This window comes from Neomonachus schauinslandi, chromosome 4 (genome assembly GCF_002201575.2).
Source record: "Neomonachus schauinslandi chromosome 4, ASM220157v2, whole genome shotgun sequence".
Classification (NCBI taxonomy): domain Eukaryota; kingdom Metazoa; phylum Chordata; class Mammalia; order Carnivora; family Phocidae; genus Neomonachus; species Neomonachus schauinslandi.
Window position 1 is genome coordinate 76260059 of NC_058406.1, and position 20762 is coordinate 76280820.

The 20762-nt window shown below is 37.2% G+C and overlaps 2 protein-coding genes across 3 annotated transcripts in view; both read left to right on the forward strand.

Moving 5' to 3' along the window:
• Nucleotides 1-20762, forward strand: part of RPAP2 (RNA polymerase II associated protein 2) — a 76229-nt gene that overhangs the window by 37629 nt on the left and 17838 nt on the right. The window contains exon 11 of one of the 2 annotated variants that reach the window (XM_021689985.1): nt 4353-4421. In XM_021689985.1, coding sequence (XP_021545660.1) covers nt 4353-4421 — 69 coding nt within the window. Of the gene's footprint in view, nt 1-808; nt 856-4352; nt 4422-20762 lie in introns of those variants that run through there. The other variant, XM_021689986.1, reaches the window with a different exon arrangement.
• LOC123324582 (putative transmembrane protein SPTY2D1OS) lies at nt 16709-16867 on the forward strand. Its single transcript, XM_044914560.1, has one exon. It carries the CDS (start codon nt 16709-16711, stop codon nt 16865-16867), a length of 159 nt encoding a protein of 52 aa, XP_044770495.1.

Genomic DNA, 20762 nt, shown 5'->3' on the forward strand with positions numbered 1-20762 from the left:
ACAATAACTATATGTTAGAAGGTGATAGTAGATGGGTGCCTGGGTGGCACAGTCAGTTGAGTGTCAACTCTTGGTCTCAGCTCAGGTCTGATCTCAGCGTTGTGGGATGGAGCCCCACATTGGGCTCCAGCCACGCATTGGTCTCTGCACTCAGCCTGGAGTCTGCTTGTGTTTCTCTCTCCCTCTCCCCCTCCCCTCCCACACTCTTTCTGAAATAAATAAAATAAATTTAAAAAAAAAAAAAAGGTGATAACTGGAATAGGAGAAGAAAGAAAAATATATAGCTGGATAAGGGAGTCAGGCATCTGGGGCTGGGAAGTGGAAAGAAGTTTCACTTTTTTTTTTTTTAAAGATTTACTTGAGAGAGAGAAGTGGTGCACGTGTGAGCAGAGGGAAAGAGAGAATCTCCAGCAGACATCCCACTGAGCATAGAGCCCCATACAGGGCTCGATCTCACCACCCTAAGGTCATGACCTGAGCCAAAATCAAGAATTGGACGCTTAACCAATTAAGCCACCCAGGCGCCCCTAGAAGTTTCACTTTTTAATATGGTGGTCCAGATAGGCCTTATTGTGAAGGTGACAAGAAAACTTACCAGGGGAAGATAGTTACAGGCAATGGAATAGCCAAAGCAAAGGCCCTGACATGAATTCCCCTTTGTTCTCTTTCCCAGTCCATTCTCCTTTCCTCGCCCAGAAGCAGCTGATACTGTGAATTTGATATGTATCTTTCTAGTCTTTGTTTTTATACTCCTCCTCATGTGTATCCATAAATAATACTGAGTATTGTCTGTTCTTGACTTATATAGATAATGTGATACCATACTTGCTGTCTTTCATTCAAATTATGATGAGCAAAATATGTAAGTCTAGTTCGTTCATCATTTTGACCTGTTTAGTATTCTGTAAAAATGCCACAACTTATGATTTTTTTCCTATTACAAGCACATTAACTATCTTTATACATATTTCCTTAAACATAAGTGAGAGTTTGTTTAGGGCTTATATCTAGAAGTGAAATAATTGAGCTATTCATATGCATTTCAGCTTTATTAGATACTGCCAAATTGTTTGATTGCTCACATCAACAAGTGTGTTAAAAATACTATTTCTTCATATTCTCATCAGCCTTTAGTATTATCAGTATTTTATTTTTGCCAGTGTGGTGGAGTGAATTATTGCTTTTATATTAGTTTTCTAGATTACTAGTGAAATTAAACTCTTGTTCAAATGTTTACTGACAATTCAACTTTCCTTCTCTGTAAATTGCCTGCTTATATCCTTTGTCTATTTGTTTATTGGCTGGGTTTTTTTTTTAAGACTCTATATTTTTTTTTAAGATTTTTTTAAAATTTATTTTTATTTATTTGACAGAGAGAGAGCACAAGCAGGGGGAGCAGCAGGCAGGCAGAGGGAGAGGGAGAAGCAGGCTCTCTGCTGAGCAAGGAGCCCGGTGCAGGGCTCGATCCCAGGACCCTGGGATCATGACCTGAGCCGAAGGCAGCCGCTTAACGACTGAGCTACCCAGGCACCCCAAGACTATATTTTAAGAGCAGTTTTAAATTCATAGCAAAATTGAGAAAAAGGTACAGAGATTCCCTATAATACTCCTTGCCCCCACATATGCATGGCCTCCCCCATTAGCAACCTCCCAACCGGACTTACACATTTGCTGCAGTTGATGAACCTACATTGACAACATCATTGTCACCCAGAGTCCACAGTTTACATTAGAGTTCACTCTTGGTATTATATAATCTGTGGGCTTGGATGAGTGTATGACATGTACCTATCATTATAGTATCATACAGTATTTTCACTGCCCTAAAGCACCTCTGTGCTCCAACTATTTGTCTACTCCCCCGCCACCACCCCTGTTCCACAACCCCTGGCAACCACTGATCTTTTTACTATCTCCATAGTTTTACCTTTTCCCAAATGTCATATAGGTGGAATTATACAGTATGTACCCTTTTCAGACTGTCTTCTTTCACTTAAGTAATATGCATATAAAGTACCTCCATTGGGATGCCTGGGTGGCTCAATTGGTTAAACATCTGCCTTCAGCTCAGGTCATGATCCCAGGGTCCTGGGATCAAGTCCTGCATCGGGCTCCTTGCTGAGCAGGGAGCCTGCTTTTCCCTCTGCCTGCCGTTCCTCCTGCTTGTGCACATTCTCTCTCTGACAAATAAATAAAAATCTTTAAAAAAAAATAAATAGCGACGCCTGGGTGGCTCAGTCAGTTAAGTGGCCGCCGTCGGCTCAGGTCATGATCCCAGGATCCTGGGATTGAGTTCCGCATCAGGCTCCTTGCTATGCAGGGAGCCTACTTCTCCCTCTGCCTCTGCCACTCCCCCTGCTTATGCTTATTCTCTGTCTCTTTCTCCCTCTCTCTCTGACAAATAAATAAATAAAATTTAATAAATAAATAAGAACTTCCACATCTTTTGGCAGTTTGATAGCACAAAGCTTTGGGGCTGAATAATGATCCATTATCTGGATGTACCACAGCTTATTTTTTCATTCACCTACTGAAGGACGTTTTAGATGCTTCCACGTTTTGGAAGTTGTAAATAGAGCTGCTATAAACATCTGTGCGCAGGTTTTTTAGTCATAAGTTGTTGACTCCTTTGGATAAATACCAAGGAACATGATTGCTGATCAGATGGTGGAATATGTTTAGTTTTGTAAGAAAGCACCAAACTCTTCCAAAGTTGCTGTACCATTTTGTATTCCCATCAGCAATGAATGGGAGTTCCTATTGCTCCACATCCTTGCTACAGAGCCAAACTTTTGACCATGTGATGATGATGTCAGTGTAGGTTTATCAGTTGTAGCAAATGTATGACTCTTGTGGATGGATTTTGATTCAGCATTTGATTTTGTCAATGTTCGGGATTTTGGCCATTGTGATTGGTGTATAGTAGCATTTTCATTTTAAATTGCAGTTCCGTTATGAGATACGATGTGGAATATCTTTTCATCTGCCTATTTGTCATTTGTTTATCTTTGATGAGATGTCTGTTAAGGTGTTTGGCCCATTTTTTCATTGGGCTATTTGTTTTCCTGTTGTTAAATTTTAAGTGCTCTTTGTCTGTTTTGGGTAGTGGTCCTTTATCAGATATCATTGGCAGTCTTTTTTTTCTTACTGACTTATATCATTTTTTTTATTTAGAGCAGTTTTTCCAAATGGTTTCTGAGAAACTAAGTTGACTACAATGTATTTTGTTGTCATCAACTGATAAGTGATAGAATTAATTTCTGATATTTTAAAGCTTTTTTTTGTTTTTTTATTTAAATTCAGTTAATTAACATATAATGTATTATTGGTTTAGAGGCAGAGGTCAGTGATTCCTCAGTCTTATATAATACCCAGTGCTCATTATATCACATGCCCTTCTCAATGTCCATCACCCAGTTACCCCATCCCTCCTACCCCCTCCCCTCCAGCAATCCTCAGTTTGTTTCCTGTGATTAAGAGTCTCTTATGATTTGTCTCTCTCTTTGATTTTGTCTTGTTTTATTTTTTCCTCCCTTCTTCTATGATCCTCTGTGTTGTTTCTTAAATTCCACATATGAGTGAGATCATAGAATTGTCTTTCTCTGGTTGACTTATTTCGCTTAGCATAATGCCCTCTAGTTCCCTCCACGTCATTGCAAATGGCAAAATTTCATTTTTTGATGGCTGAGTAGTAGTCCATTTTATATATATATACCACATCTTCTTTATCCATTCATCTGTCAGGGGACATCTGGGCTCTTTCCATAGTTTGGCTATTGTGGACATTGCTGCTATAAACATTGGGGTGCAGGTGCCCCTTCGGATTATAAAACTTTTTTTGTTAAAGACCTAGTCTTATAATTTGTCAACTTTTATTTCTGTAAATTATGGATTATGACATCCCTTCAGTGCCTGCTGCCAACCTACCATAAGGTAGGAAGGTGCAAAAGATGAATTAAAATCAGAAATTCCTTATTAGCTTGTTAGTTTTAATGAAAAATTTGATTGGGGGAAAATACAGAAGATATGGTTACAGGGAACTGTGTGTGTGTATTTTGATAAACCATGCAATTTAGTTGCCCATATTGTTCCTGTATTCCCATCCTGTCTAACAGTAATATTGTTATAAATATCTAGAAGTGGGGCTGGAACATGTTCTTTTGTGATGGTCATTATCAGGTACTGAAGATCAAGCCACAGTATTATTCTGCTGACTCCTATCAAACAAAAAAAGAATAGAAAATAGTGCTTTTTGACACAAGATGTCATAAATCTGATTTTATCTAAAAATAGATAGTTTATGTATTTAAATGTAACAATCCTTTGGTAAACTTTATCTTCCCGTCTTACAGATTAACAAATAGAAATATTATACACAAACCTGCAGAGTGGACCTTAATTGCTGTGGTGTTGCTGTCATTGTAAGTACTCCTTCAGATTTTAATTCTAAATACTAAATAGAATTTTGACTGGGGAAAAACCAAGTTATTCATTGATTTTATAAGCATCTTTGGAAAATGTACCTCTATTTTGTGCCTTACTTTCCTTTCCTATGTGATGAAATAACTCTCATGTAAAGTGATATGCCGGTGTTTTGTCAAGCTTTAATTATTCTCTATCTTTTTTGCCGTCTTTTCTTCTGAGGGCCTTTTTCTTCACAAATATTATTTGTTATCTTTTGAAAGAGGAGAACATCTCCATGTGGAATATATATGGAATAGTCCTTTAATTTCATTTTTAACAATGCATTTTTATTAACATTGAATGGGTCTCATTATTTTATAACTGTAGTTTTACCAACATATTTAATGCTATTTCATTTTTTTTCAACATATTTTAGCATTCATAGCTTTAGGACTGTTTTAATTTCCAAACTAATATACATCTTTAAAATCAAACAGATATAAAGGAACTAAAGTAGATACTTACTACACAAGCATATATAAAACATTTAATACTCATTCACCTTTTAAGAAATCACTAGTGGTTTCCAAAGCTGTCTTTCAGTAGGGTTAAAACCATCTAGTAAGTGTAGTGTTTTTCAGCTTGAATTGCAAGTCTTCTTTTGAGGACCATTCATTACTGCATTAGTGTTGCTACTTGCTGCTTGTTAGGTCATTGAAGCCCATAGGACACTGAATACTTACTGGACACTCACAGGTCAAGAAGTGTTCCGAGCCAACCTCATAGCATCTCCAGCCCTGCTTTCTCTTTCTTTGATATTTCTTCAGTCTGACATGTTACTCTGGCTTCACTGTCCCAAGGAAGGCTGTCCTGGGAGGCATTAGCGTAGGCTTCAGTGAGCCGGCATCTGTGTCACCCAGCCAGATACAACTCACATGATTCATTAAACCAGAACACAGAAAATAACTTTACTTGAATGCCCTGATATAAATTTTTTATCACCCATAAGAACAAATCTTTTGTCATTTCTACTATTCAGTGTTCCAGTTGAATTGGTTATTTGTGAAACAGATCTTACTAATTTTTTAGAAAGTTCTTTCCATTTTATGAAATTTGTAAATATTTTGGTCACTAGCAAAAAAAAAATATATCAGTATCTCTGCTCACCCACCATATCCTATGCCTGCCAATAAACCCTCATAGATAACTGTTTAACTGTACTTCTGCAATTCATTATACTAAAGAGGAAGTAACTTTTTTGGTTGACAAGTCACAGGCCTGCGCCAAGCAGTAATCTCAGAATCTTGCTTTCTAAGCCAGTAACTGGAAGTATTATCTTAATGAGCAGCTGCTTACTGAGGACACATGTTAGGTCCTACTTTTTTTTGTATCAAACTCTGGGCACATCTTCTCCAAAATGTATAGCAAGGGACAAAAAAGGTATAGAAAATGAAATGATAAAGACTGCCATTAAAATTTCAAATAATTATGCCACACAAAAATAAGCTTCTAGTGTTTGATTTTAATAAAGGCCCCCATGTGGCACAAAATATTGTAAGCTTTGCTAATCCTTTTAGGCACTATTTGACTTCCCTAACTTTGGATATAGTTTAGGGAACCTCTTATTTCAGGGGTCAGTGACCCATAAAAATAGTAACTTAATTGAAGTTAAGAAACAAACTGCACACATCTTATTTGTATTGCATGTTGCACGTTACGTGGTCAGTCTTGAGGTAGCAGTAAACGCTGACTAGTTCCTTTTGTCATTCACCTTGAATCCTTTTCTTTCATTATATATTGACTCCTAGCTAGATCTGTCCATCTTTCTCCTGGTCCTTGGTCCTTTTGATACCTGCACAACTAAAATACTGTACAGTTAGGGCTCTTCTGGCTTCTTTTAAAATCATTGGTCATTGTAGACACCAAGTCAGCTGACACTTTCTTGGTTTTTGCCTTTGAAACATTATTTTCTCATAATTCTAACTTTTGCCATTAGCCCTCTTTGCAGGTTATTCCTGATCCCTTCCATTCTGTATTTGTACCTTCTATATATTCACTAGCTGAATCCCCTTATTCTTTGGTCATCAGCTTCTAAGACTTTGTCTCCTGTCCCAGTATCATTTTATTTATTTCCTCTTTTCTCAGAAAGTCCCCTTTAGCTTTTCATATTTCTTCCCCCAAAGAATCTCTGGCTCAACTCATAAGCCCCTTCTTTCTCAGCCTTGTCCTTTTATTATCCTTTTACAGTAAATATTACTTTATGAGATGGGGATAAAATTAAAATACTTAGTGAAATACTAATCCCATTGAATTCTCTAAAGTATAATTATACTTTATATTTGCACTCCTCTTTCTGCCCACTTCGAGTTCACAATTACTTTTTGGGAAAGGCATTTTGTCATTGGGGGAAGAAAAAGCAGGCTTGAGGGCAAGCATTGGCTAAAGAATCTTAAACACGGTGAAAAATGTGGAGACTTTAGACACCCAAAGAGACATGCACATAAAAGGAGAAAGGAAGTAACATACTCACATGTATTTGTGGAGCAATAACCGCACTACTCAGCCTTTTAATTTATTGCCACTAAGATTGAACATAGGCTAAATGGGATTATCTTTTTTTTTTAATAATTATTCTATGATTTGGAAAACCTTTGCATCTACTCTCAAATTTCCAGTGGAATTTTTTTAGCCATTACTTGCAGATGTTTCTGGAATTCATGTTAAAAGTGAACTTCTTATAAATCTTTATAGCTAGGAAAAAGATTCTGAACAGCAGTGATAAGTCACTGAAGATGAGTATAATAAGATAATATGTTCAGTATTATATAACAATAGTACTATTCTTTGTATATGAACATTGCAAGGTTTTGTTATTAGCACTTGTTTAATGTATGAAAGCTGTATCAAAATTTGTCTTGAGAACTACTTAGAAAATATACATTTTATTAGCATTTTTGCTGTACTGGCTCCAGTCTAACACTTGTTGGAGGGGAAAAAAATCAGTATTTTGAGGAAAACACAGTAGTCCAGAAGAATGAAAGAGGGCTGATTCTTGAACTTTCACATCTGTACTCTTAATAGTAAATAAGGTGTTTCTGTAGCAAATCATCTTTTCCTCGTAACTTCCCTTGCAGTTTCACAGATGTATTAACATTAGAAAAATTTAAACCACAATGTGTAATCTGTCATTGTATACTGATGGGAATTTTATACCCATATAATCTCAGGAAGGAATTGATCAAATCAAATTATACACTTCATCTTTGCACACCCCATGAAATACACTTATATGTAAAAATACATCGTGATCTATTCCCATTTCATTTAGATTTCTCCATATGACTTGAACAGCCAATATGACTGCAACGTTTATGGATATTTATACTTTGTACTCACACCTTAAATAGCTGTCAAGAGCACACAGAAAAAGACCTTTTAAATCAGAGCTTAAACAGTATACATTTATTTAACAGTGAAGGAATTAATTTCCCTTTAGTCCCTTCATGTTTATTTAATAAATGTTAAAATTAGCAAAGATTCTGAAGTACTCCTTACATAGAACATCTGTAATACTGATAATTGACCCAGTGTTGTTTTGTTTTGTTTTAAAGATTTTATTTATTTATTTGAGAGAGAGAAAACAAGCAGGGGGAGGGGTAGAGGGAGAGGGAGAAGCAGACTCCCCGCTGATCAGGGAACCCGACACAGGGCTCAGTCCCAGGACCCCGAGATTATGACCTGAGCTGAAGACAGACGTTTAACCAACTGAGCCACCCAAGTGCCCCTTTTTTTGTTTTTTAATAACTCATTAGAAATGCAGTAAAGTAGCCTGGTAATTGGTGTTACTGCTTAAGCACTTGCTTATAGTAATTTTTTAGCTTAGTTGAACTTTATCAGACTTTACTCTTACATACTATATGTTGAAATAATACAGAGTTGAATCTGATTTTCCCACAAAGTAATGCTCTAATACTAGGCTCTTTCCATAGTCTTGATGCATGATTTTTTATAAAGATGTATATAAATATAGAGATAGTCTGCTATAAATATTTTAGTGCCTGTATACTCTATTGTGTAAGGCTAGTTAATGTATTTATATAATTTTGATGTGTTTATATACCAAATTAGCAAGCATAATAATTAAAGTACATTTTGTGATGCCTCCTCATAATGTATCATATTTGTTTTTATATTCCTCATAATTCTCATCCTACTCCTAGTACAGGAAAAACAGAAACTGTAGAATCAATTTTCATCACAGTCTCGGTACTCGGTATAGTTTCTTTGAGAATATTTTGACTGGTATTCTGAGAAGATTTTATAGCCATAGGACACCCCCGTCAGCTTGATCCCTTTTCTCCTTTTCCTCTTCCCTTTGTTCTTAGTCTTCCCAGTCTTCTTTGAGCTCTCATTATACGTCAGCCTGTAACACAAGAGGGAACTGTGTTGACCGAAAGCTGAGAAATCTAGAGAAAGGTCCAGACTAGCAGCCAAAGAGAAACCATATAGAGGACTATGGAGAATTAGATTAACTGGCCTAATTTACTTTATGCACAGCCCGCATGCCAGAAATGGGAATCCATTTCCTCACTGACTTTTCATATTTAAAATGTAACTTTTCCACCCAAGCTAACGTTTGTAAACAGCCACTACTTTGTATTATGACAATCTCTGGTTAATTGTAGCATAGGAGTTGAGTGTCTTTTAGTAGGTAGCCAGAGAGAGGGGTAAGTGTTGTTCTTTGGGAATGATTTGATTATCTAATGAAGTAGATGAATACTTTGTATTACTTAGAGAAGGTAGAGAGTGACTTGTGGTAGTTTAACATGGATACATGCTATTCCTAGTTTTATGCCCTTGATGTTCTCTATAATGGAAAGCTTTCAAGATCATCTCCAAAAATGTCTGCTTTCATTTTATCTATCTGAACTGTCTGTTTCCAGTGAACTGTGGCCCACTTCCTAGGCAGAGACCATGCAATAGTTTATTCCCCCTAAAAGCTTTCAGTATTCCCATTGTTTAGGGAAGAGCATGTTAAGTCTGAGAAATGGTATTTAAACAAGCTCAACTTGACCATGATCACTAAACAAAAGCCGTCACTGGATATGGGCAGCCACTTTAGGTAACCATCATACAGATAGACACTCAAGAGAGTCACTTCCCTAGGGTACCAGGCATGACTAGAAAGATGTAACTAAGGCTTTTTGCCTCGGCAGGTTGTTTTTTTAGCCCACCCATCACTAATTTCCTTAGAGAAGTTTGTGAGCATGCCATGAAAAATGAAGAGATGGTTCCTTAGAAATTTATTGGTTTTCGGAAGTATTCTAAGGCCTTCCTTCTAACATTCCCAGTTTGGTTCTGAGTAGTTGAGACCATAATGGAAGATCATTGAAATAACTTTTTTATTTTTCCTTATAATTGTGGAATTTTTTATATTTAATTGAATTTTTATTGAGATATAGATTCATATAACATAAAATTCACCATTTTAAAGTGGATCATTCACTGGTTTTTAGTATATTCACTATATTATATAATGGTCATAACTGTCTAATTCCAGAACATTGCCATCACCCCAAAAAAAAACCTCATATCTGTTAGCTTAGTCCCAATTTCCTCTTCTTTCAACCCCTGGCAACCACTAATCTACTTTCTGTCTCTATGGATTTACCTATTTTGAACATTTCATACAGATGGGATGATATAATATGTGGCCTTTTGTGTCAGGTATCTTTCACTTAACATGTTTTCAAAGTTCATTAATGTTGTAGCACATAACAGTACTTCATTCCTTTTTATGTCTGAGTAATATTCCATTTTATGGATATACCACATTTTATTTATCCATTAATCAGCTGATGGACATTTAGATTGTTTCTTGTTTTTGGCTATTGTGAACATTTGTGTACAAGTTTTGGTATGAACATGTTTCAGTTCTCTTACATATATACCTGAAAGTAGAGTTACCATCAGATGGTAGCTTCTTTGTTTAATCTTTTGAGGAGCTGTTAGCCTGTTTTCCAAGGTGGTTTCACTGTTGTAAATTTCCACTGAGGGCTCCATAGATTAAACTGTAAAGGTCTTCTCTTCTTACCTCATACCCAGTAGTCATTCAGAGGCTTATATTTGCAGTTTTTCCAAAACTTAAATATGCCTATTGTGAGTGATTTTAGACCTTCATGGACTTGTAATATCAATTTGTTATGTTCTAGGAATTTCTCAATATGCAAAATGACTACTACTGCCCTTTCAGAAAGACCATAGTGTTGAATTATAAGACCATATAAATTGAATATCTGAATCATAACAGGTGTTTGTTTTTTTTATTTCTCAGTATCCATAAAATTCCTCTTTTTGTTTGTTTTTTCCCTTGTGTAAATCTTGGATTTGTTTATCCTACAACGTTTACTATCACAGTACCATTGTCATAGTGAAGTTTAAGTATTTGTTTACTGAGGATTGAATAATAATTCGATTATTTCTAACCCCCCCATACTTATTGCTGAGAGTTTAAATAAGAAAAATATATTTTTAGGGGCGCCTGGGTGGCTCAGTCAGTTAAGCGGCTGCCTTTGGCTCAGGTCATGATCCTGGGGTCTTGGGGTCGAGCCCCATGTCTGGCTCCCTGCTCGATGGGAAGCCTGCTTCTCCCTCTCCCACTCTCCCTGCTTGTGTTCCCTATCTCGCTGTGTCTCTCTCTGTCAAATAAATAAAATCTTTAAAAAAAAAAAAAGAAAAATATATTTTTAAATTGAAGTAACTTTACTCTGGGAATCCAGATATTTTCTAAAGAAAAAAATACTTGTTTAAATTTTTAACCAAAGCCAGTGATTTCCCCCCCTCAGAATTCCTCATATTTTTGACAATTTTATAATGTTAGTGTTTTTAACGACAAGTAGTTGAGTGTCCCCAACTTAAGGCCACAATACATATTAAAGTCACCAAGGATCCTCAACATAAAGGTGTTCCCTCTAGCTTCCTCATCTCCAGCAACAGTGGCAGCATGGGTGACATGCAGGTAGCAAGCAGCACTGGGCTCTTGACAGTCACAGCCTTGACTTGAGGAGTCAGTCTCTGTATCTACCAATGACATTTTCACATCCTGACTGAGCTCAATGAGACAGGCCTGGGGAGGCTAGGAAGCTAGAGACTCAAGGGCATTGTTATCCCCAGCCTCAGGGTTCTGCACGGTAAGAATGAGATAATGGTGCATATGGACACCACTGGTTGGTTCCATTTCATTGTAGAGCATTGAAAACAAAAGTTGGAGCCGCTATTGTGAGAGAATTGTTACATAGCAACAATTATGAAGAAAGGCTTCCAACTCTCCTCTACAAAGCTGTCTTATAGATCTGTCACAAGCAGGATTTAGATATAAAGTTTAAAGTCACTACAGCCCAGCCCTTTAAACAAACCTATGTGTAATATATCACTACAAAGTGAGTTACAAAGAACTTGTTTGCTTTGAATTAGAAATATCAATGGAAAGCATCCCGGCTTCCTTATTAATAGGTAATCCTAAAGCACTAAATACAAACATTATCAGGGCATAAACCATCTGTTATAAGAAAAACATTTTATTTTATTTGGCTAGCATAGTCTTTTGTAATCAAAGTTTTTATCTCCCTTTCCTAGATAATAGTTATGAAGTAGAAAGCCCACAATGACATACTTCTTCATGGTACCTTCTTCTTTTCTACTTTATTTTTCTTAGACGTCCTTAATAGTAATAGCCTCATATGCCTCTTGATTTGGGGACTTTAGCTTTGTGTCCAGGATAAAAGTAAATGCAATTTAAATGGATGTAAATAATTTTTATTAATCATTACAATACTTTTATTAAATGTAATTCCCTTACCTCTAGCTATGCAGGGGCCCCTTAAAATCCTAAATTCGGTCTCATTCTGGATTATATCCTGTGTTTTTTTTTTTTCCCTTTGCACTGGCAGTGTAACCTTGAACAGGTTTCTTAACCTCATTTTGCATTATTTTTCTTGTTGGCAAAATGAGGGGTTAGACTGTATCCAGGTTAAGTCAACTTAGTAGTGTGAATTCAACTATGAGATGTTCTAAGTAAGAAGTTATTCAAATGCAGTATGTAAAAGGCTAATGAAAGAGACAATGAGGATGAGTATATTTAGCATAGAAAACAATTTAGTTTTGCTGATAAAGAACCATGGTGACTCTGCCCAAGTATTATTACTTAATGATCTTAGTCCTTAAACTTGGCAAAGAAATGCACTGAATGATACGGCTAGTCTAGTCACTCTTTCTGTGGAAAGATTACGGAGTACTCATTGAAATCAAGGGGAGAAACACCCCTCAAGATTCCTTTGCTCTCTTTCTACTACAGACTGACATTATATTAGCTGACATTATATTAGCTGACATTATATTGCACTCCACATCAAAGCTGAGGAACCTGCAAAAGGAAGCAATGGAGTGATTTAGTACTTCAGCATTATACTTCTAGAGTGGTGGAGAGCAAAATAAAATGTGTATGTTGATTGTTTTTAATGTAAAAATATGGGGGGCGTTGTGGGGAGGGTAATTTTTTTTTTTTAGATTTTATTTATTTATTTACTTACTTGATGAGAGAGAGAGAGCACAAGGGCAAGCAGAGGGAGCAGCAGAGGGAGGGGGAGAAGCAGACTCTCCAGTGAGCAGAGAACCCTATGTGGGTTCAATCCCAGGACCCCGGGATCATGACCTGAGCTGAAGGTAGACGCTTAACTGACTAAGCCACCCAGACACCCTGTAAAAATATGTTAAAACTATTTTGCTTACAGAATCCTCACTACAATCTGTGGACCTCTTTTCCCTCTTCTACGTTATTTTTTACATTTTATTCTAGGAATAAGTCTTGTCAGTGAATAGGGATGTCTAGAAAGCTGCTCGTGTGAATTTTAGATTCTTTGTTCAGATCATATTTAAGTAAATTTCTGAAGTGGTTCTAGAATAACATTTTCCTTTTTTACTTCCTACTTTTTTTTTTTCATTCATTGAGGAAAAGGTCTCAAGTGTTCATTTATAAATCTTTAAACTAGATATGGTGGGACGCCTGGGTGGCTCACTCAGTAAAGCGTCTGCCTTAGGCTCAGGTCATGATCCCAAGGTCCTGGGATCGAGCCCCACATTGGGCTCCCTGCTCAGCGGGGAGCCTGCTTCTCCCAATGCCTGCCGCTCCCCCTGCTTGTGTTCCCTCTTCCTGAGAAATAAATAAATAAACAAACAAACTAGATATGGTAAGGCAACCTGAGTTTCTTCTCTGAGATAGTATCATCTTGTTGTTAGCTAAAGGATGGATAAGTACCTGACTTGTAGCTCTGATTTTTCTTCTAAAGAGTTGGTTTAGTCTTTTTTTGTGTGTCTCTAATCCATGCCATGAAAATCAACGTAAGTAGAACCCATATATGCCAGAAAAGGAAATGAGACCCACACTTCATTGTAGCATCATAACTATAAATCAGTGTAGAGGCTGGCATCTACACAATAACTGAAAAGGTTCCAAATACTTAGAAGTCTGAATTTAAAAATAGACAACAAAGGTGTATTGAGCAGCTGCTACTGGTAAGACTATATTTTAGGCACTGTGAGGGATACAAAGATTAAACAAAACCTCTGCACTCAAAGACTTTACAGCCTGCTGGATGTTGAGGAAAGGGGGAGATGAATGTGTGCACAGGTAACTACAGTAAAAAGTTAAATATATCAAATGGCAAAAAAAGCACAGGCTATTGGGAATTTCAAAGAAGCAAAATATCTCAACCAGAAAGATTTAAAAAAAAAAAAAGAGGGTTTCACAGAAGTGGGGTTTGTGATTGGCCCAAAGGATAGAAAGGGTTTCAAGAAATAGAAGTGAAAGGATGAGGGCATTCTGAGGCGCCTGGGTGGCTCAGTCGACTTAAGAGTCTCCCTTCAGCTCAGGTCATGATCCCGGGTCCTGGGATCGAGCCCCATGTCTGAGCAGGGAGCCTGCTTCTCCCTCTCTCTCTCTCTGTCCCTTTCCCTGACCTGAGTGCGTTCTCTCTCTCTCAATCACTCACTCATTCTCAAATAAATAAAATCTTAAAAAAAAAAAAAAAAGGAAAGGATGAGGGCATGGTAGGAGGTACCTATAACATGGATAAAAAAGCAAAAAGAAGGGATTTGATGAAGAGTACAAAATAACTGTAAAGAGTTGTTGAAAAGTTGGGTCTATCATAGAGATAGATCCTTTCGTGGCAGATAAACTTACTTCAGTGGACAGTGAAAGTCATTTAAGTTTTGAGCAGAGTACTGTCATGAAACCTGCACTTTAGGAAGATTAGTCTTGCAGAAATCTGGAGTCAGATCTGATCCTGTCTTCCACCAGCCCTTCCAGTCCTTCAAAAGCTTCCAACTGCTCTTAAAGAAAAAACCTCTTATTGTGGCCTACATGGCCCTGCGTAGTACAGCCCCTTCTTATCCAGCCTTCTCTCACACCACCCTACCTTGTTCTCTTTCGCAGAACATTGACCTTCTTTCAGCCCTTCTCATCACAGCCTCACCATAGGACGCTGGTTGTTCCCTCTGTCCAGAATATTCTTCCCTCCCCTCTTCCTTTGGTTAATTCCCCTTCATCTTTTAGAACCTGAGGAAACTTCCTCAAGAAATTTTTCTTGACTTCCCTGACTAGAGCAGATATCTTTACAAATAGACTTTAATAACACCATGCACTTATCTTTCCTACACTTGTCTTGTTTTCAGTTTTATATGTAATTGTATGATTATTTGATTAATGTCTGCCTCTGTCTTTCAACTTGAAGATTGTAGGGACTGGTTCTTTGTCTGATTTTATTCACCATTATATACCCAGCACTTAGCATTGTGCCTAATTATAGATTTATAATATCTGGAAGTGAATGAGTGAATTAATGTATGAATGAGATTAATTAGCATACTATCCTTTTGTACTCCTTCCCTCCTGCCTACAACTGCTTATTCATCTTTGAAGTTTAAAAAACAAAACAGAAAAAACACCTATCCTTTGTCCTTAACTTCACTGACCCCCTCAGACTATCCATCCATTAGCAAACTTCTTAAAGACCTAGTCTGCTGTCAGTGATTCTACTGCTTTTCAGTAATCTCTTGCATTCTTATTCTTGCCCACACCATTTATGAAATTGATTTCTCAAAGACTCCAGTAGTGATAGTGTAGTTAACCAAAGAGTACTGAGGCAGTGAACTAAAATGATGACAAGGAAAATTAAATGGGAGAGACAGATGATAAGAGACATTACAACTCCAGAATCTACAAGGTTTAGCAATGTGTGTGTGTTGGGGGGATGGAGAATAATAAATGATTTCAAAATACAGGCACACTTCATTTGATTATGCTTTACGTTATGCTTCGCAGCTTGCATTTTTTTTACAGATTTAAAGTTTGTGGCAACCCTGCATTGAGCAAGTCTGTCAGCACTATTTTCCGACAGCATTTGCTCACTTTGTGTCTCTTTGTCACATTTTGGTAATTTTTGCAGTATTTTGAACTTTATTATTATATTATGGTGACCTGTGATCAGTGATCATGACTCACTGAAAGCTCAGTTGATAGCATTTTGAAATTATTTTTTAATTAAAGTGTATACTTCTTTTAGACATAGTGCTGTTGTACATAATAGACTACAGTATAGTGTATACATAACTTTTATCTGTACTAGGAAATCAAAAAATTCAGTTGGTTTTATTATGATACTCATTTTACTGTAATGGTCTGGACCAAACCCACAGTATCTCCACAGTATGCCTGTATTAAGACAGGTGACTGGGAAAATACTAGTGCCTCTAGGGAAATGGATAGGAGGAACTAATTTTAAGAGGTGGTGCATTTGGTTTCATACCTGCTCTACAAGCTCCGAGGCTATTCCTGTTCGGGAGTAGGAAAGGTTCAGGCAGATTATCCACTTGGGTGGTTCCCCAGTAGGTAGTTGAAAATGTGGAATTGGAGCTAAAGACTGGTAAGGAGTCTTCCCACGTCCAGTGCTCAGAGTCAGACCAGCACCCCAACGTGGACCCTGAGTGCAATTGGGAAGGCATTAGTGCCAAGGGGCCACGATCCAGCTTGCTGGAAGGAAACCTGGGGACATCTGTAAGGAGAGGAATAGGAAGGACCTGAGGAGAAACAGTAAAGGAGGGCGTTATAGATCCTTTGGAGCCAAGGACTAGAACTGACTTGCAAGACCTCTACCAATGAGGGGTTTCATGAGCACACTCCTTTGCCAAGATCTTGGTGAATAATCTTTCACCATGTTTTTGTGTCTTGGACATTGTTTTACTTGTTATCATGATCATGCTTGGCTGGATGCTTTTTGTTGCATTTGCATGTTACATGGGCACATTTCTGGAGTTCACTCCTCCAACTCTGAAGTGGAAAGGGAAGTGGCCTGAGGAGAGCAAGGCACAACTGAGGACCCAGGCTTTGGATGAAGAACCGCAACTATGAGAACCATGTGGAAGGGATATAATATCCCCCAGTAAGGACCCTGGTGGAAATAAGCAAAGATGATCCTGGTAAAGCAGGATCAGATTACAAAAATAAATAATTTTTTTTTTAAATAGTAAGGATAATGAGAGACCTAGACTTTGGAATCAGCACTGAAATGGTGAGAGGGCAGAGGTAGAGGGTGTTAAATGCCAAGTCAAGATGAGATAGAACCTGTGAAACAGCTGCATCCATGCCAAGGATGCCTGAGCACTACAGAGAAAGCAGAAAGAGGGGGAAAGTGGACATTTTTTAACATCAACTATGTGCAACACCTTGCTAGATTCTTTACATGCATTATTTAATTTGATCTTCACAATCCAGTAAGGTCAGTAGTGGTGTCCCACTTCCCAGAGGAAGAAACAGACTGGGAAGACAAGTACTTTGTCCAAGATCACACCAGGACTCAGACTCAGACTGTGTAACTTCAAAATGTGTGCACTTTCCTTGGCCTGCTTCTCCCTCTCCTTCTGCCTCTCTCCCTGTTCATGCTCTCTCTCTCTCTCTGTATCTCTGTGTCTCAAATGCATAAATAAAATCCTTTAAAAAAAAAAAGAAAGAAAAAGGACGAGGACTGAAAAAAGCTGTGGCTTTGGCAATTAGGTGGTTGTAGGTGACCTTCAAGAAAGCAGTTCTTTTAGGATGATAAGTATGGAGACCAGATTGCAAGGACAACTACAGTAGACAGTTGTGAAGATACTAGATGTAGACATGTTGACCACTCTTTCCAATTTGGTTGGCAGAAGAGGAGAGGGAAGCGATTATAACCCTATATGACATGGTAAATCTTCAGAAGACTTCTCAAGATAGTGGAGGCTTGGGCTTGTTGGTGGCAAGGAGCAAGGAAATGTTAGGTAGAGCACTTTTGGGAGTACTAAAGATACTGGGTAACTGGCAGGATGAGGTCCATGAAGAAACTGGGAATGTTATCAAAGGAAAATTTGCCTATTAATTTTTCTTCTCAAACCCCTTTCACACACCTCTCCCACTGTTTCCTTCACATGTTTCTCTCTCCTTGCCTTAAATGTATTATTTGCTAACATTTTGCCTTCTTAATTTCAAAAGTGAATGAACCAAACCTTGTATATTTCTCCTTCCAAAAATCCATGTTAGTATTACTGATTTATTACTTGCTCTGATTGAGTCTTACCCTGCTCCACTGCAGGTCCTAGGAGAATTAAGTGTAAGGCAGCATTTCTAAGCTTGACCTATATACAGCCATTATGTTTAATTCTGGTGACTTTTTTTCATATTCATGAATTTTACCTTCCCTGCCTTCTCATCTTTCATGACCCACAAATCATTCCTAGGGCCATATGCATGTTCTTCACACACACACACACACACACACACACGTTTCTACATGAAAATAAGAGACTTCCCATTGTTCTAGAAATTGTGTTTGGACAATACATAAGCAGTACTAAACCAGGAAAGATGTCTACCATAAGTGAGGTGAATTTGAAACTGTTTCCTTACCAAAACATAATCTCCTTCAGCCAAGGGTATTGTTCAGATTACTTTTGTCTCCCTAGTGCCAAACATTCAATCTGGCACTTAGTACTCAGTATTTATAGAATAAATCAAATGAATGAATGGATAGGAACGACTTAAATAAATCGTTGTTGATGTTATGGACTTAAACATAGAATTGGTAGCACTGCTAAAATGGCTTTGCACAGGAAAAAACAAAAATCGTTACTTACTATAATGAGTGAAAGGAAGGACAGTAACCCTGTGTCTCTGTAATGATTCATAATTTCCAGGGTGGTTATGGTCTGATAAGGGTGTGACTATTTAGCCTAAAAGGAATCGCTACTTTTAACCAAATCTAGCATTCCTTTTTTGCAAATAGATTGTTAAAAAATCTTTAATGAAATTAATGAAAAACAGTTAAAGCTAGATGTAAATGTGACATTGTTTTTTTTAACTCCTATAATTATAAAATTAGTGAATATTTAAATTTTTTAAATGTTTCTTTGATTGAAAAACTTGATTCCAAATACTGCTTTTCTCTTACCTTCCATGGACTTTATCTTTTATCTTCTGTGGACTGATAAAATAGAAGAATTGATTAAAGAGCAGTTAATTACCAAGTATGTATGGTATTGTACTAAATCTTTTATTTATCTGGTACATCACAGACAGAATTCTGGAGAATTCTTTGAATGTTTTACATGTTGGTATTTGTTGAAATGGAAGCATTTATCAAATATTAATGGATCCTAATGGAAAATTTTACTCTAGAGGGAAACGCTTCCTTTAACTAGTTTTATGAATGTATTTTATTAACTAGTCTTGCAAAGTTGAATGAAAGTTTTAAGGAGAAAAAATGATTATTCCCATGTGTATCGAGTTTGTTAAATTCAAGATCCTAATCGCCTAGTGTGTTTTTCCTCTGTTGTCTTTAAACACTTCCGTTTAGATTGTTTATTATAGAGACTTAACACCTTTTTAATATTCTTCCTGCCGCTGACTTATCTCATTCTGATAGTTCTAGTTAACTGTAAAGTCACTTCTTGGAGGCAAAATTCAAATGCTTCCATTTTACTCCTTGTCTAAATATTTTTTACAAAGCTTTAGAGAAGATTTTAAGGCCAAAGGGTAAAATGAGGCTTGATGTTCTATTATTGCTGTTTGTGTTGTTCCACTATGCATTTTGAATGAGGAGTTTGAGAGTTGGCTTTCTGTCATTTTAGTACAGCTAGAAAAGGTATACTCTTGTCTTAAAAGACGAGGCATATCAAAATATACACAAGGTTTAATACTGAAAATTCCACTGGAGCAAAAATACTTGAGAAACTACAACAAACTGCTTGGTGAACATCTGCAATTACTGTGGAAATGAAATCATGTTATAGTAACTGAATTGCCTGTACTATTTCAGAGTTCCATTTATTTACAGATTTTTCTTTCCATTGAGTTTTTCAAACCCCCCCCCGCCCCGTTATGATGTTGTTCGTCATATGGAGGTTTTTAATTACAGTGAGTGGCAAATCAGCTGCACTGCAAAAATGTTTTGTAAGAATAAAGCAGTCACCAGGTTATAACTAATATTCTTACGGTTTCATTGCAGAGAAAAATGTTGCTCATCTGAAAACAGATTTACACACTTTTCACATGTTCCCAATTCCTAAAACTATAAAATTAAATGCCACTAATTCTCTGCAGCTAAGGTTATACATTAAGATATATGGTTATGCAGTTGATCCTTGAATGTAGTGGGGGCTGGGGCACTGACCTCCCCCCCCCCAGTCAAAAATCCACATGTAACTTTTGACTCCCCCTAAACTTTACTAATAGCCTGTTGTTGACTGGAAGCCTCACCAATAACGTAAACAGATGATCAACACATACTTTGTTATACGTATTATATATACTGTATTACTACAATAAAGTAAATTATCAAGAAAATCATTAGGAAGAGAAAATACATTTATAGTACTGTACTATATATTTAAAAAAAAACAAAAAACTCCGTGTATAAGTAGACCCATGTAGTTCAAACCCATGTTGTTCAGGGGTCAACTGTACATTAAAAGTAGACGTAGGGGCATCTGGGTGGCTCAGTAGGTTAAATGTCTGCCTTCAGCTCAGGTCATGATCCCAGGGTCCTGGGATCGAGCCCCGCATTGGGCTCCCTGCTCAGCGGGAAGCCTGCTTCTCTCTCTTCAACTCCCCCTGTTTGTGTTCCCTCTCTGGCTGTGTCTCTCTCTATCAAATAAATAAATAAAATCTTTAAAATAAATAAAAAATATATGTATGTATGTAGAAGTAAAGGAATGCCTGGGTGGCTCAGTCGGTTAAGCATCTGCCTTCGGCTCAGGTTATGATCTTGGGGTCCTGGGATCAAGTC